This window comes from Bombina bombina, chromosome 1 (assembly GCF_027579735.1).
Source record: "Bombina bombina isolate aBomBom1 chromosome 1, aBomBom1.pri, whole genome shotgun sequence".
In the NCBI taxonomy this organism is placed as follows: domain Eukaryota; kingdom Metazoa; phylum Chordata; class Amphibia; order Anura; family Bombinatoridae; genus Bombina; species Bombina bombina.
This window is the reverse complement of record NC_069499.1, coordinates 859,216,595-859,231,879: the sequence shown is the minus strand read 5'-3', so window position 1 is coordinate 859,231,879 and position 15,285 is coordinate 859,216,595. Positions and strand designations below refer to the sequence as shown.

At 33.4% G+C, this 15,285-nt stretch overlaps 1 protein-coding gene across 1 annotated transcript in view; it reads right to left on the bottom strand.

Moving 5' to 3' along the window:
• Nucleotides 1–15,285, bottom strand: part of TOX3 (TOX high mobility group box family member 3) — a 171,321-nt gene that overhangs the window by 35,356 nt on the left and 120,680 nt on the right. The window contains exons 2-3 of the mRNA XM_053692564.1: nt 10,774–10,839; nt 7,980–8,009 (exon numbers count right to left, since the gene is read on the bottom strand). Of these exons, the coding sequence (XP_053548539.1) occupies nt 7,980–8,009; nt 10,774–10,839 (96 nt within the window). The remainder of the gene's footprint in view (nt 1–7,979; nt 8,010–10,773; nt 10,840–15,285) is intronic.

Below are 15,285 nucleotides of genomic sequence, written 5' to 3'. Positions count from 1 at the left end.
CGAAATTAATTAACTCTTATTAAATAAATTATTCCTATTTAAAGCTAAATACTTACCTGTAAAATAAATCCTAATATAGCTACAATATAAATTATAATTATACTGTAGCTATTTTAGGATTAATATTTATTTTACAGGTAACTTTGTATTTATTTTAACCAGGTACAATAGCTATTAAATAGTTAAGAACTATTTAATAGCTAAAATAGTTAAAATAATTACAAATTTACCTGTAAAAGAAATCCTAACCTAAGTTACAATTAAAACTAACACTATATTATCAATAAATTAATTAAATTAAATACCTACAATTACCTACAATTAACCTAACACTACACTATCAATAAATTAATTAAATAAACTACCTACAATTAACCTAACACTACACTATCAATAAATTAATTAAATACAATTCCTACAAATAAATACAAATAAATAAACTTGCTAAAGTACAAAAATAAAAAAGAACTAAGTTACAAAAAATAAAAAAATATCTACAAACATAAGAAAAATATTACAACAATTTTAAACTAATTACACCTACTCTAAGCCCCCTAATAAAACAACAAAGCCCCCCAAAATAAAAAATGCCCTACCCTATTCTAAATTACTAAAGTTAAAAGCTCTTTTACCTTACCAGCCCTGAACAGGGCCCTTTGCGGGGCATGCCCCAAGAAGTTCAGCTCTTTTGCCTGTAAAAAAAACATACAATACCCCCCCAACATTACAACCCACCACCCACATACCCCTAATCTAACCCAAACCCCCCTTAAATAAACCTAACACTAAGCCCCTGAAGATCATCCTACCTTGTCTTCACCTCACCAGGTATCACCGATCCGTCCTGGCTCCAAAATCTTCATCCAACCCAAGCGGGGGTTGGCGATCCATCATCCGGTGCCTGAAGAGGTCCAGAAGAGGCTCCAAAGTCTTCATCCTATCCGGGAAGAAGAGGCGATCTGGACCGGCAACCATCTTGATCCAAGCGGCATCTTCTATCTTCATCCGATGACGACCGGCTCCATCCTGAAGACCTCCACCGCGGACCCATCTTCTTCCGGCGACGTCCAACTGCAGAATGACGGTTCCTTTAAGGGACATCATCCAAGATGGCGTCCCTCGACTTCCGATTGGCTGATAGGATTCTATCGGCCAATCGGAATTAAGGTAGGAATATTCTGATTGGCTGATGGAATCAGCCAATCAGAATCAAGTTCAATCCGATTGGCTGATCCAATCAGCCAATCAGATTGAGCTCGCATTCTATTGGCTGTTCCGATCAGGTGAGGTGAAGACAAGGTAGGATGATCTTCAGGGGCTTAGTGTTAGGTTTATTTAAGGGGGGTTTGGGTTAGATTAGGGGTATGTGGGTGGTGGGTTGTAATGTTGGGGGGGGGGAATTGTATGTTTTTTTTTTTACAGGCAAAATAGCTGAACTTCTTGGGGCATGCCCCGCAAAGGGCCCTGTTCAGGGCTGGTAAGGTAAAAGAGCTTTTAACTTTAGTAATTTAGAATAGGGTAGGGCATTTTTTATTTTGGGGGGCTTTGTTGTTTTATTAGGGGGCTTAGAGTAGGTGTAATTAGTTTAAAATTGTTGTAATATTTTTCTTATGCTTGTAGATATTTTTTTATTTTTTGTAACTTAGTTCTTTTTTATTTTTTGTACTTTAGCAAGTTTATTTATTTGTATTTATTTGTAGGGATTGTATTTAATTAATTTATTTATAGTGTAGTGTTAGGTTAATTGTAGGTAGTTTATTTAATTAATTTATTGATAGTGTAGTGTTAGGTTAATTGTAGGTAATTGTAGGTATTTTATTTAATTAATTTATTGATAGTATAGTGTTAGTTTTAATTGTAACTTAGGTTAGGATTTATTTTACAGGTAAATTTGTAATTATTTTAACTATTTTAGCTATTAAATAGTTCTTAACTATTTAATAGCTATTGTACCTGGTTAAAATAAATACAAAGTTACCTGTAAAATAAATATAAATCCTAAAATAGCTACAATATAATTATAATTTATATTGTAGCTATATTAGGATTTATTTTACAGGTAAGTATTTAGCTTTAAATAGGAATAATTTATTTAATAAGAGTTAATTTATTTCGTTAGATTTAAATTATATTTAACTTAGGGGGGTGTTAGTGTTAGGGTTAGATTTAGCTTTAGGGGTTAATCCATTTATTAGAATAGCGGTGAGCTCTGGTCGTCAGATTAGGGGTTAATAATTGAAGTTAGGTGTCGGCGATGTTAGGGAGGGCAGATTAGGGGTTAATACTATTTAATATAGGGTTAGTGAGGCGGATTAGGGGTTAATAACTTTATTATAGTAGCACTCAGGTCCGGTCGGCAGATTAGGGGTTAATTATTGTAGGTAGGTGGAGGCGACGTTGTGGGGGGCAGATTAGGGGTTAATAAATATAATATAGGGGTCGGCGATGTTAGGGAACCAGATTAGGGGTACATAGGGATAATGTAAGTAGCGGCGGTTTACAGAGCGGCAGATTAGGGGTTAAAAATAATATGCAGGGGTCAGTGATAGCGGGGGTGGCAGATTAGGGGTTAATAAGTGTAAGGTTAGGGGTGTTTAGACTCGGGGTACATGTTAGAGTGTTAAGTGCAGACGTAGGAAGGGTTACCGCATAGCAAACAATGGGGCTGCGTTAGGAGCTGAACGCGGCTTTTTTGCAGGTGTTAGGTTTTTTTTTCAGCTCAAACAGCCCCATTGTTTCCTATGGGAGAATCGTGCACGAGCACGTTTTTTAGGCTGGCCGCATCCGTAAGCAACTCTGGTATCGAGAGTTGAAGCTGCGTTAAAAATGCTCTACGCTCCTTTTTTGGAGCCTAACGCAGCCTTTATGTGGACTCTCGATACCAGAGTTATTTTTATGGTGCGGCCAGAAAAAAGCTGGCGTTGGTTTTTCGGGTCGTTACCGACAAAACTCCAAATCTAGGCCTCTATGTTTTGAGTACAGTGTACCTTTGCCTGATATCAGATAATAAATCAGAGAACAATGTTAGTTCATAGTTCTCATATTTCTTAAAACAGCAGGGCACAGTTTTATAAAAGGTTCATGCACAAAATCAGTGATTATTGATTTGTAATATAAATATAAATATATATATATATATATATATATATATATAAATAAATAAATAAACTATCTGGGAGAGTAGAAGAATGGGTAAGAATTATGCCTTATCACCACTCCTCAAAATGTGCTGCCTTAGGCACAGTTGTAGTTGACCTTATAATATGATCCCATACTAATTTCCCTCTAAAATCAGTTCCTTTTGTATAGGGCCTAGGCCAAAACCGATCCTAGATCATAAAGAGAAACAAGTTGATGTACAGATACTAGGAATGTACTTGAGTAAGTCAATTGTATATGCATCAAACAGCTTAAATGTTTGCTTCATGATCCACATCAGATGCATACAGAAGGTGCCAATTTGAAATCAAATGTATCACACACTTAGCAATTTTTGTAATAACTTGTGTAATATCACATTCACCACACATATAATTTTGTATTTAAAAAGGGCACATTTAAGGAATTTATCCTACTGTGGGCCTAATGCTCTAAAGCTTTCTGGTCTGGTAAAATGATCTATGTTGTCTCATTAGTATTGTGAGCTCCTCAAAGAATTTCAGAGTGACCAATTTTAGCTTTAAGGGACATGAAACCCAAAAAGTATTCATGATCCAGATACAGTATGCAATTTTATTACTTTTGTCATTGGCTTACCAATTTAGTCAGCTAGCTCCCAATAGTGCATGGCTGCTCCTTTAACAAAGGATACCAAGATAATAAAGCAAAGTTGATAACAGAATTAAAATGGAAAGTTGTTTAAAAATGTATGCTCTATCTGAATCATGAAAGATTTTTTGGGGTTTTTGTGTTTCTTTAAGTGCTTTTTTATCTCACTTGGAAGTGATAGATTACATAATAAGGTCTTACCCTTAAAGGAACAGTATACTATAAAATAGTTTTTCCCTTAATGTGTTTCTAATTACTTTATTTTTACCAGATGCAGAGTATAAAATCTATGAGATTTGCTTTTTAAGGCTTATTTGTGTATATGAATTAGCTGATTTTGTGTTTTGAAGCCACAACCTAATAAAATGGGTTGAGCTTGTAGGTATAATCAGATCTCATTACTTTATCACATTGTGTACATATACATGCTTCTTTATCTTATATATGTCCATAAACCAATCACCAATACTTGGAGAGAACAATGGAAAATTTACATTTTATTACCTTATCTCTTCTATAACCCACTGGGAGTGTAATTTCTTCTACTAGATGTGCTTACACAGCTTGGCCTCAAGGCCAAAAACTTTCAGGATAGGTGGGGATACCACAGGCTAAATAAACTATTTTAAATGCCAATATAAGGGTAATGGAAATTCTAGTAAACAATTTAATACACCCCAGCAGGTAAAGTGGATTATTGGGAACAAATTAAAGGGGAGAAATTTTTTGAGTATACTGTGCCTTTAAGTAGAGTGGAATAAACATGGTCCTTTTTGAAGACATGTGTGTAATAATTAGTAGTTATGATTTAACTTGTTTATTTAAAGGACCACTCAACTCAGTAGAATTGCGTAATTAACAAGTGCATAATAAAAAGAGAATGATTTACCACTTACTCAGAATTTCAAATAAGTAGTAGATTTTTTTCTGACAAATTTATTTTGTGACATGTGACAGACATGAGCCAATCACAGACTAGTATACGTATACCCTGTGATCTTGTGCACATGCTCAGTAAGATCTTGTTCCCCAGAAAGTGTGTACATGAAAAGACTGTGCAAAATTTGATGAAAGTAAATTGGAAAGGGACTTAAAACTGCATGCTCTTTCTAAATCATAAAAAAAAAAATTTGACTTGAGTGTCCCTATAATAATTATTTTCAGATTTGGTGCATAGTTTTATTATTTTATGTTCCATATTCTTTTATAATTATTTTCTATAAGAAATGCATTATAAATTGAACCAACATTTTTAAATTCCACAATCCTTCTACTTTATAGTACAGCACTGTTATCAAGCGCTGGTATACTTGTGAATTTAATGCAAGACAAATGAAAGTTCTCTATTATGAAAGAAAGTTAAAGTTCTTAGCTGACCTCTCAGATGAAAAGAATATTTGTGAATACGCAAAGCTTTGGTGATACAAGAGGAATAAAGAAGCTTTACCATCCCTATACAAATATACTAGACCTCTTGGTCTTGCCAATTTCTGGTAAATTAATTACTAGAACAATTTGACTTTTATTTAAAGGGACATACTACTCATATGCTAAATCACTTGTAACTGTAAAAAGCTGACAGGAAAATATCACCTGAGCATCTCTATGTAAAAAAGGAAGATATTTTACCTCACAATCTCCTCAGCTCAGTAGAGTTAGTCCTGTGTAAAAAGTTATACTCAACTGCTCCCAGCTGCAGGTAAAAAAAATTAAAAAAATGAAGAAATGAACAGCAGCCAATCAGCATCAGCAGTGCTGAGGTCATGAACTTTTACTGTGATCTCATGAGATTTGACTAGACTCTCATGAGATTTCATTGTACACTTCCTTTACCTGACTGGTGAAATAATATGAGAGTGCACAATGCTCATCCCTTCAGATGTCCCAGGACAAACACACTAAAATGCTGCTTAGAAATCCTTTAAAATGGGAGGTGGCTACTGAGGAACTTTTGAGGTAAAATATCTTTCTTTTTTACATAGAGATGTTCAGGAGATATTTTCTAGTCAGCTTTTTACAGCTATGCTGCATCACTTTCAAGTGTTTAAACATTTGGGTATTATGGCCCTTTAACATTCTTATACATTTTTTTAATGAAATTTAGCAAAATGGTTCATTTAAGACATTAACTTAAAAATAAAGTTCTTCAATGATGTGTGTAATTTTTACCGGATGCTTGATTCACATATTATTTAGTCTTTATTTGGAATGCATTTTGAAAAAATTTTTTACATATCATAAGCATTTGTAAAATATATATATATATATATATATATATATATATATATATATATATATATATATATATATATATATATATATATATACTATCTATTGCTAATAACAAATATGATTTCCATCCAGAAAATTGCATATTTAAAGGGACAGTCAACACCAGAATTTTTGTTGTTTTAAAAGATAGATAATCCCTTTATTACCCATTCCCCAGTTTTTCATAAACAACACAGTTATATTAATATACTTTTAACCTCTGTGATTACTTTGTATCTAAGCATCTTCTGACAGCCCCCTGATCACATGACATTTTATTTATTATCTATTGACTTTCATTTTAGCCAATTAGTGCAGTGTCTGCCACAATCCACGGGCGTGCTCACAATGTTATCTATTGGGTTTACCTGAACTAGCTCTCCCCTGCTGTGAAAAGCAAATACAAAAGCATGTGATTAGAGGTGGCCTTCAAGGGCTTAGAAATTATCATATGAGCCTTCCTAGGTCTAGCTTTCAACTAAGAATACCAAAAGAACAAAGCAAAATTGGTGATAAAAGTAAATTGGAAAGTTGTTTTAAAATTACATGCCCTTTTTGAAACATGAAAGTTTTTTTTGGACTTGACTGTCCCTTTAAGGTTAGAAAGTGGAAAAAGTGAATGCACGTTAGTAAAACTCATTAGCTAAAATAATTTGTCATCCTTCAATTTGTTAATGATGATAGAAACTAATAACTGCATGAGAAGAGTTATATAGACAATGAAATAGGGGAAGGCCATATGCAACCTGTCAGCTGTCATAATAATTCAGAAATGATGTGGTTTGAGTTTTGTAGGAGAGTTATCTTAAGACATATATATCTCACACGTTCATTATTTGTGTAGAATATAATGTAATTTTAGAATTTATTTTAATCTTGAAAGAATAAAAAGTGTTATTTTCCACATTACAGAAACTCAAATTCACATCTACAGTGAATAGATTGGCCTTGATGTGAAGCAATTGGCTAATGAGCAAGACCCAATGGCTGCATTTGCAGTTACTTGGCACTAATGTGATCTACAAACAGATGCAAGAGTAATTTGTGACTCATTTGCTAGCCCATTACTGCCTAATGAAATCTAACATATCACATTAACAATAAGGAGAGACACTCATTCTTGTTCTTTTGCATTTACTTGTTTTCATTATCAAAGTAATTAAAGCTTGAAATATTATTTCAATAAATATTTTAATTGGCTTAGAAATAGGTAAAGAGGCAAAAATATTTAATTCACTACTGATAAAAAAATAAAAAATCTGCATATTAATAACAGCATAAAAGAACTAAGAAAGTTCATTATCCTAAATAATTTCTAAAAAATAGCATTTTTTTCTCTATTGAATTAAAAAATATATCAAGACTACTTAAAGGGACACTGTACCCAAATTTTTTCTTTTGTAATTCAGAAAGAGCATGCAATTTTAAGCAACTTTCTAATTTACTCCTATTATCAATTTTTCTTCATTCTCTTGCTATCATTATTTGAAAAAGAAGGCATCTAAGCTTTTTTTCGGTTTCAGTACTCTGGACAGCACTTTTTTTATTGGTGGATGAATTTATCCACCAATCAGCAAGGACAACCCAGGTTGTTCACCAAAAATGGGCCGGCATCTAAACTTACATTCTTGCATTTCAAATAAAGATACCAAGAGAATGAAGAAAATTTGATAATAGGAGTAAATTAGAAAGATGCTTAAAATTTCATGCTCAATCTGAATCACGAAAGAAATTTTTTGGGTACAGTGTCCCTTTAAGAGTCAATCTCAACACCCTATTAAGTTTGAGACCCTAATTGAAATGTATTAGAATTAGTTTTTAAAAAGTGATTTTATTTAATGTCGACAATCATCCTGTGTAAATTCTAGAGAATTGGTTTAAAGTTAATAAAAAAAGTATATAAAATCACATTACAAATTTTTAAGCAAATGCAGATGTACCTTAAAGCATTCCTCAGTCCACGTCTGCTTCTGTAAATATAAAATATAGATACAAGTTTAAAAAAATATATGTCATTTTAATGCCTTAACACTTTAATGTATTAGATTAATAAACATAAAATAGAATTATTCTCTCCTCATTATAACAATTTTTTTAAAATATATTGTCATATTGAATTTATTAAAACATCAGTTTTTTTTGTTTTTTTTTAAATAAGGGAAAAAAAAGTAGATAGTTAAATGCCATCTGTATGAGAATGTTCAAAACATTTGTTCCTTTTGATAAAAATGCAAATTCTGAGAGGTTGTTGTATCAACATATAACAGCCAATGTCTGCCACAGTGAATTATCACAGCTGGAATTAAATTGTCTCTTAACAGCTGTTAGCAACGGACTTTTCATCAATGCTTGATTCAAATGTAGGAAGAAATTCTACAGAATGAAACATTATGTTATCCTTACAGATGGAGTTTTGCGTTCATTATCACAAATAAATGCCTGGGCTTTGCGCCAAACATTATTCGATTATCTAAGCAAGTCTTGATGGTCATACAAGAGGAGGAATAAGTCTTTAAAATGCTGATTTGGCTACAAAGCTATTTACCAACACATATGAAAATATTTCTCTTGGATAAATTTACACTTCGTTTTAGAAATGTGGCTGATCTTTAGTTCTGACATTTAAGAGATATTTATATTGTAAGCTACAGTAACGTAATATATTTTTCAATTGATGATCAGTCTTGCAATAGACTTGACATGCATCTTTTTTTAGTCTACATATGACGGAATTCAAAATATACCATTTTTTCTTTTTTGGTCTTCTTCCCATTAGTCAACACTCGTTCTGCCATTCTTTCTATTTTCCTTAAAGGACCACTAAATACAGTATAATTGAATAACTGACAAATATGCAAAAAAATACACTTACTTTGAATATGAAATGAGCAGGAGAATATTTTCTGCCAAATGTCAAAGTTAATACAATTTTAACTCCCCCTGTATCATGTGACCGCCATCAACGAATCACAAAATGCATAAATGTATATAAAACCGGAGCCTTAAAAGTGTGCATATAAAAAGAATGGTTTTGATAATGGAAGCATAATGGAAACAGTTTTTAAATGTCATGCTTTATCTGAATCATGATTCTTAAAACCTGACTTTAGTGTCCCTCTTTAAATTAGGTTTGGCCAAAGCTAAGAGTGGGCCTGAAATGCTAGTTAAGTAGCAGCAATATGTATGTTTTCAGTTTTAAAAAATACACTTGAGAATAGCATGCAGATCATGGGAGTAACTGAGGAAGTTGAACCAGTATAAGCTCAGTTAAAGGGACACAAGTAAAAAAATAATCTTTCATGATTCAGATAGAGCATGCAATTGTATACAACTTTCCAGTTTACTTAATTTAACAAAATGTGCACAGTCTTTTTACATTTATAATTTTTGAGTCAGCAGCTCCTACTGAGCATGTGCAAGTATTCACAGAATATAAGTATATGCTTTTGTGATTGGCTGATGGCTGTCACGTGCTACAGGAGGAGTGGAAATAGACATAACTAACATTTAAATCTACTACTCATTTGAAGCTCAAGTGCTATTCCATTGTCTTGTTATCATGCATTTGCATTTGTCGATTATGTAAATCTACTGGTCCTTTAAGTTAATTTCAATTTATTTTAAACGGACAGTTTACTCAAAAAATGTCTCCCCCTTAATTTGTTCCCAATGATCCACTTTACCTGCTGGAATGTATTAAATTGTTTACAAGTATTACCATTACCCTTATATTGACATTTGAAATAGTTTATATAGCCTTTGGTATCCACACCCATCCTGAACGTTTTTGGCCTCAAGGCCAAGCTGTGTTAAGACAGCCAGTAGAAGAAATTACACTCCCAGTGGGTTATAGAAGAGATAAGGTAATAAAATGTTAATTATCCATTGTTCTCTCCAAGTATTGATGATTGGTTTATGGACAGATATAAGATAAAGAAGCCGGTATATGTACACAATGTGATAAAGTAATGAGATCTGATTATACCTACAAGCTCAACCCATTTAATTAGGTTGTGGCTTCAAAACAAAAAAAAAACAAAAAACAAAAAAAAAAACTAATTCATATACAAAAATAAGCCTTAAAAGCAAATCTCATATATTTTATTTTCTGCAGCTGGTAAAAAAAAAGTAATTGGAAACACATTAAGGGAAAACATTTTTTTTATAGTATACTGTCCCTTTTAACCAGAAGGATTTCTTAAAAAGGTGTATATTTTGATGTACTAAGATAATGTTATACAGGTGTCTGATTAAAACAAATGCAACAAGCCAGACTCAGTGTGAACGGCAACATTGAATATGTACAAAAACAAATAGAAGGTTGTGCTTCCCAAATCAGCTGGTGCTGACCAAGATAGAAAAAGAAACTCTGGAGCATTTCGGGTACATTGTGCTATTAATATAAAACAGTACTGCTGAGTACAGACCACATGAATTTGCAGTCTGAAGAAAAAAATCTAATATTTTTTTTATGACAAATAGCCATTTTATTATACTTTTAAAACAATGAAGGACCTGTTATTGGATAAACAGAAATCATTGACTCAGTCAACTAGTTATCTCTGATGTTTAAGATGGAGTGGTAACATAGTATTGTCAGTTTATTCAATTTCTCATTAGCATCTTTACTTTTCACTCTGTACAACTCAATATAATTCAGAGTTTCAATCTTATTTATATTTTGCTAAATTGTCTCAGGAATCTTATATAAAGAAAATATAAAAGCAAACATACCTCATTTGCAGCAAGAAATGCATTATTAGCTTCAGCCATATTCATGTAGTTATTATTATTCCCAAACTGAAAAAGAAGTAGAGGGATGATTATTTTGCTTTGCAACTCTTGAGCTTGATGCATTACAGCACATAATGAATCATAAAAAAAAATAAACATTTCCATTCATCCATCATATCTTGGCATGTACACATTGCTTCTGAAAAGCACAAAGCTGAAAGCATACAGCAGAAAAAAAGACTTGTATTAGAAATACAATTATCTAGTTAAAATGCAACAAAATATGATTTTATGCCTCAACAACAAAAAACGTTCTTTTATTGTGCATATTTACATAAGGCGGAGGGTATTTTAAATATGGTAGAAATCTTCCTTAATATTTATACACTCAAACAGCTCAATATTAGTAAGTGATACTCTGCTCATAAGAGTATTGGGCAAATGGTAAAAAGCTATTGATTGATCAGTATGTTTTATAGACTAATTACCTCTACAATAGCAACATGCAGCACTATAGAAAATAAACCTGCTGTGGCCTCCTGCAGGCTATGTGGCTGTATTATTAAATTAGTGGTCTGTAGTGTGTCCTGTGGTGGGTCAGAGGTCATGTTGCAGGCTGCTGATTGGATATCTATTTACAGTAAGCAGACTTTTTCTCCCTTGTTTGAACTGTCCTTTCTGCCTCTCCCTCCTTTGTGTGTAAGCCTCTTGCAACATGAATCTCAACATTTTCTTTTCTGTAGTTTGATAGTAGGGTTAAATTAATTAATCTCAGATTTTGAAAAATCAGCAATAGCAATGTAATCATGCTTAATTAGTTGATCAGTGTCGACAAGATTCAAGCCAATTATTATTATTATTATTATTATTATTATTATTATTATTATTATTATTATTATTATTAAGGTTGTTGATAATGATGGTAATATTAATAAATCAGTTGTTTGTAGAGTGCCAACAAATTCAGCAGGTATATTATATAGGTATAATATGCAAAGGTTACATTTATAAGAAGCAGATTGGTAGAGGACCCTTTCAAGATTTGTATTGTGGTAGATTCCATGAAGGTGATCTACAGAACAGCTGGGCTCATAGGCTTACATGCTAAGGGGGATCAAGTTGACAAAAAAGGAGATGAACTGATATAATTTATGTCATTTCACATGTGAATTGCCAAATATAAGGGGGTCCATCCGATAAAAATCGTCGCCCGCAAAAGTTACGCGCGTATATTTCTGCCGTCGCCCGTAGTTTTTTGGGCCATAGGCAGGTATACCAAACCCGCGCAGTTTGGTATCCAATATGCAGCGTAAGGACTTACGTGGCGAAAATGGAGAAAACTTACTCCATTTTCACCTCTCCACAAAAAGCAGCCGTAAGAAGCCTTACGCTGACTATTGGAGCCCCGTAACTCCCTAAACTGGCTGCTAAAATAAACCTAACACCTAACGCATGCGCAATGTCTATCTCCCTGTCAACCGCAATCTTCTAAAATAAACCTAACACCTAACGCATGCGCAATGTCTATCTCCCTGTCAACCGCAATCTGCTAAAATAAACCTAACACCTAACACATGCGCAATGTCTATCTACCTGTCAACCGCGATCCCCCCCCCCCGAAATCCCTAATAAAGTTATTAACCCCTAAACCGCCGCTCCCGGACCCCGCCGCCATCTACATAAACTAACCCCCTACTGTGAGCCCCTAAAACCGCCGCCATCTACCTTATCTATCCCCTAATTAGAACCCCTTACACCGCTGTCATCTACCTTATCTATCCCCTAATTTGACCCCTTACACCGCCGCCACCTATATAAAAATTATTAACCCCTAATCTAATCCCCCTATACCGCCGCCAGCTATATTAATATTATTAACCCCTAATGTAAGCCCCTTACACCGCCGCCATCTCTATTAAAATGATTAACCCCTTATTTAATCTACCTACCCCGCCGCCAGCTATATTATCTATATTAACCCTAAGTATATTATAGTTAATATAGGTATTACATTATATATATTAATTATATTAACCCTAATTATATTAGGGTTAATATAGTTAATATAGTTACTATAGTATTTATATTAACTATATTAACTCTATCTAACCCTAACACCCCTAACTAAATTTATATTAAATTAATCTAATTCATTTATAAACTAAAATATTCCTATTTAAATCTAAATACTTACCTATAAAATAAACCCTAAGATAGCTACAATATAATTAATAATTACATTGTAGCTATGTTAGGGTTAATATTTATTTTACAGGTAAATTGTTAATTATTTTAAGTAGGTATACTAGCTATTAAATAGTTATTAACTATTTAATATCTACCTAGTTAAAATAATTACCCAATTACCTGTAAAATAAATCCTAACCTAAGTTACAAATACACCTACACTATCAATAAATTAAATAAACTACAAACATCTATCTAAAAATACAATTAAATTAACTAAACTAAATTACAAAAACAAACAAACACTAAATTACAAAAAATAAAAAAAGATTACAAGATTTTTAAGCTAATTACACCTAATCTAAGCCCCCTAATAAAATAATAAACCCCCAAAATAAAAAAAATTCCCTGCCCTATTCTAAATTAAACAAATTTCAAAGCTCTTTACCTTACCAGCCCTTGAAAGGGCCTTTTGTGGGGCATGCCCCAAAGAATTCAGCTCTTTTGCATACAAATACAATACCCCCCCCCATTACAACCCACCACCCACATACCCCTATTCTAAAACCACCCAAACCCCCCTTAAAAAAGCCTAACACTACCCCCCTGAAGATCTCCCTACCTTGTCTTCACCACACCGGGCCGAACTCCAGATCCGATCCGGGCGATGTCTTCCTCCAAGCGGCAAAGAAGAATTCTTCCTCTGGCGATGTCTTCCTCCAAGCGGCAAAGAAGAATTCTTCCTCCGGCGACGTCTTCCTCCAAGCGGCAGCAAAGTCTTCATTCTTCCGGCGGCATCTTCAATCTTCTTTCTTCGCTCCGCCGCCGCGGAGCATCCATCCCGGACGACTACTGAACTTGGAATGAGGTACCTTTAAATGACGTCATCCAAGATGGCGTCCGCCGAATTCCGGTTGGCTGATAGGATTCTATCAGCCAATCGGAATTAAGTTAGAAAAATCTGATTGGCTGATTGAATCAGCCAATCAGATTCAAGTTCAATCCGATTGGCTGATCCAATCAGCCAATCAGATTGAGCTCGCATTCTATTGGCTGTTCCGCCGCAAACTGCGATCTATATCGGATTGCGCCCAACGTCTCTCTCTCTCTCTCTCATCTTGGTCAAGATAAAATGTTTTAAATCACCATTGTGCTTAGATAGAGAATGCAATTTTAAACAACCTATTTATTTCTATTAACACATTTTTGGTCTCTTGGTATCCTTGGTGGAAAAGCAGGGAGGTAGGCTTAGGAGTGTGCATGTGTCTGAAGCACTATATTGCAGCAGTTTTTCAAGAATGTTATACATTTACAGGAGCACTAGATGGCAGCATTTCTTACTGCCTTGTAGTGGGCCAGACATACGCACATTACTTACCTAGGTATCCCTTTAACAAAGAATACTAGGAGAATGAAAAATGTGATAATATAAACTGTTTAAAAATTGTATGAACTGCCTGAATCACTAAAAAACAAAAACATGCTTCATTTGCCTTTAAGCTATATTCTAAATTGCTAAACCCAAATAAAAGTAAATAACTAACCCCTAAGTATCTTTACCCTAAGATACTGCCCTTTTCTCTGTAGCTCTTTATTAGGTAGAAACACAACGCTCTCTCATAACACCTCTACTATACAGATGACACTAGTTTTTCACTTTCTGTTGCAACCAGAATACTTTAACTATGCATCAGAGTTAATAAACACAGAAACTCACAAAATGCTCAACAAATAAAGCCAACTGATATTTTTCTTCACACCCTCATTTATTTATCTAAATAATAATTCAATATGATGCACCAGATCCACCTTTGACATTTATAGAATACATTATTTTTACATAAGATACATCAAACGTTTTAACACACATTTACTGTCTACCAGTTGCTATGGAAACCTAACTACTGTTCCATTCAACCAATTTTCCACAATCCATAATATTATAATCTCGATCTAATAAAAATTGTCAGATATGGAAAAAGTTCTCTTACGTCTTAACTGTTTTTAACAAATCTTCTCATCAACTCTGCAATTTTTCTATTATCTATAACTTCCATTTTGTCATTGCTGCTACACTCCTCAGATTTTCCTATGCCTTTAGGAATTAAAAATAAACATAAAAAATAAGACCTAAGTGTTTGATATCTAAAAATAAACATAAAAAATAAGACCTAAGTGTTTGATATCTAAAAATAAACATAAAAAAATAAGACCTAAGTGTTTGATATCTTCAGATGTTGTTCATTTGAAGTTACAATGTTGCTGGTAAGTACGAGTAGGAAAACGTATTTATTGATTGGAGAAACTTGACATAACAAAAACACA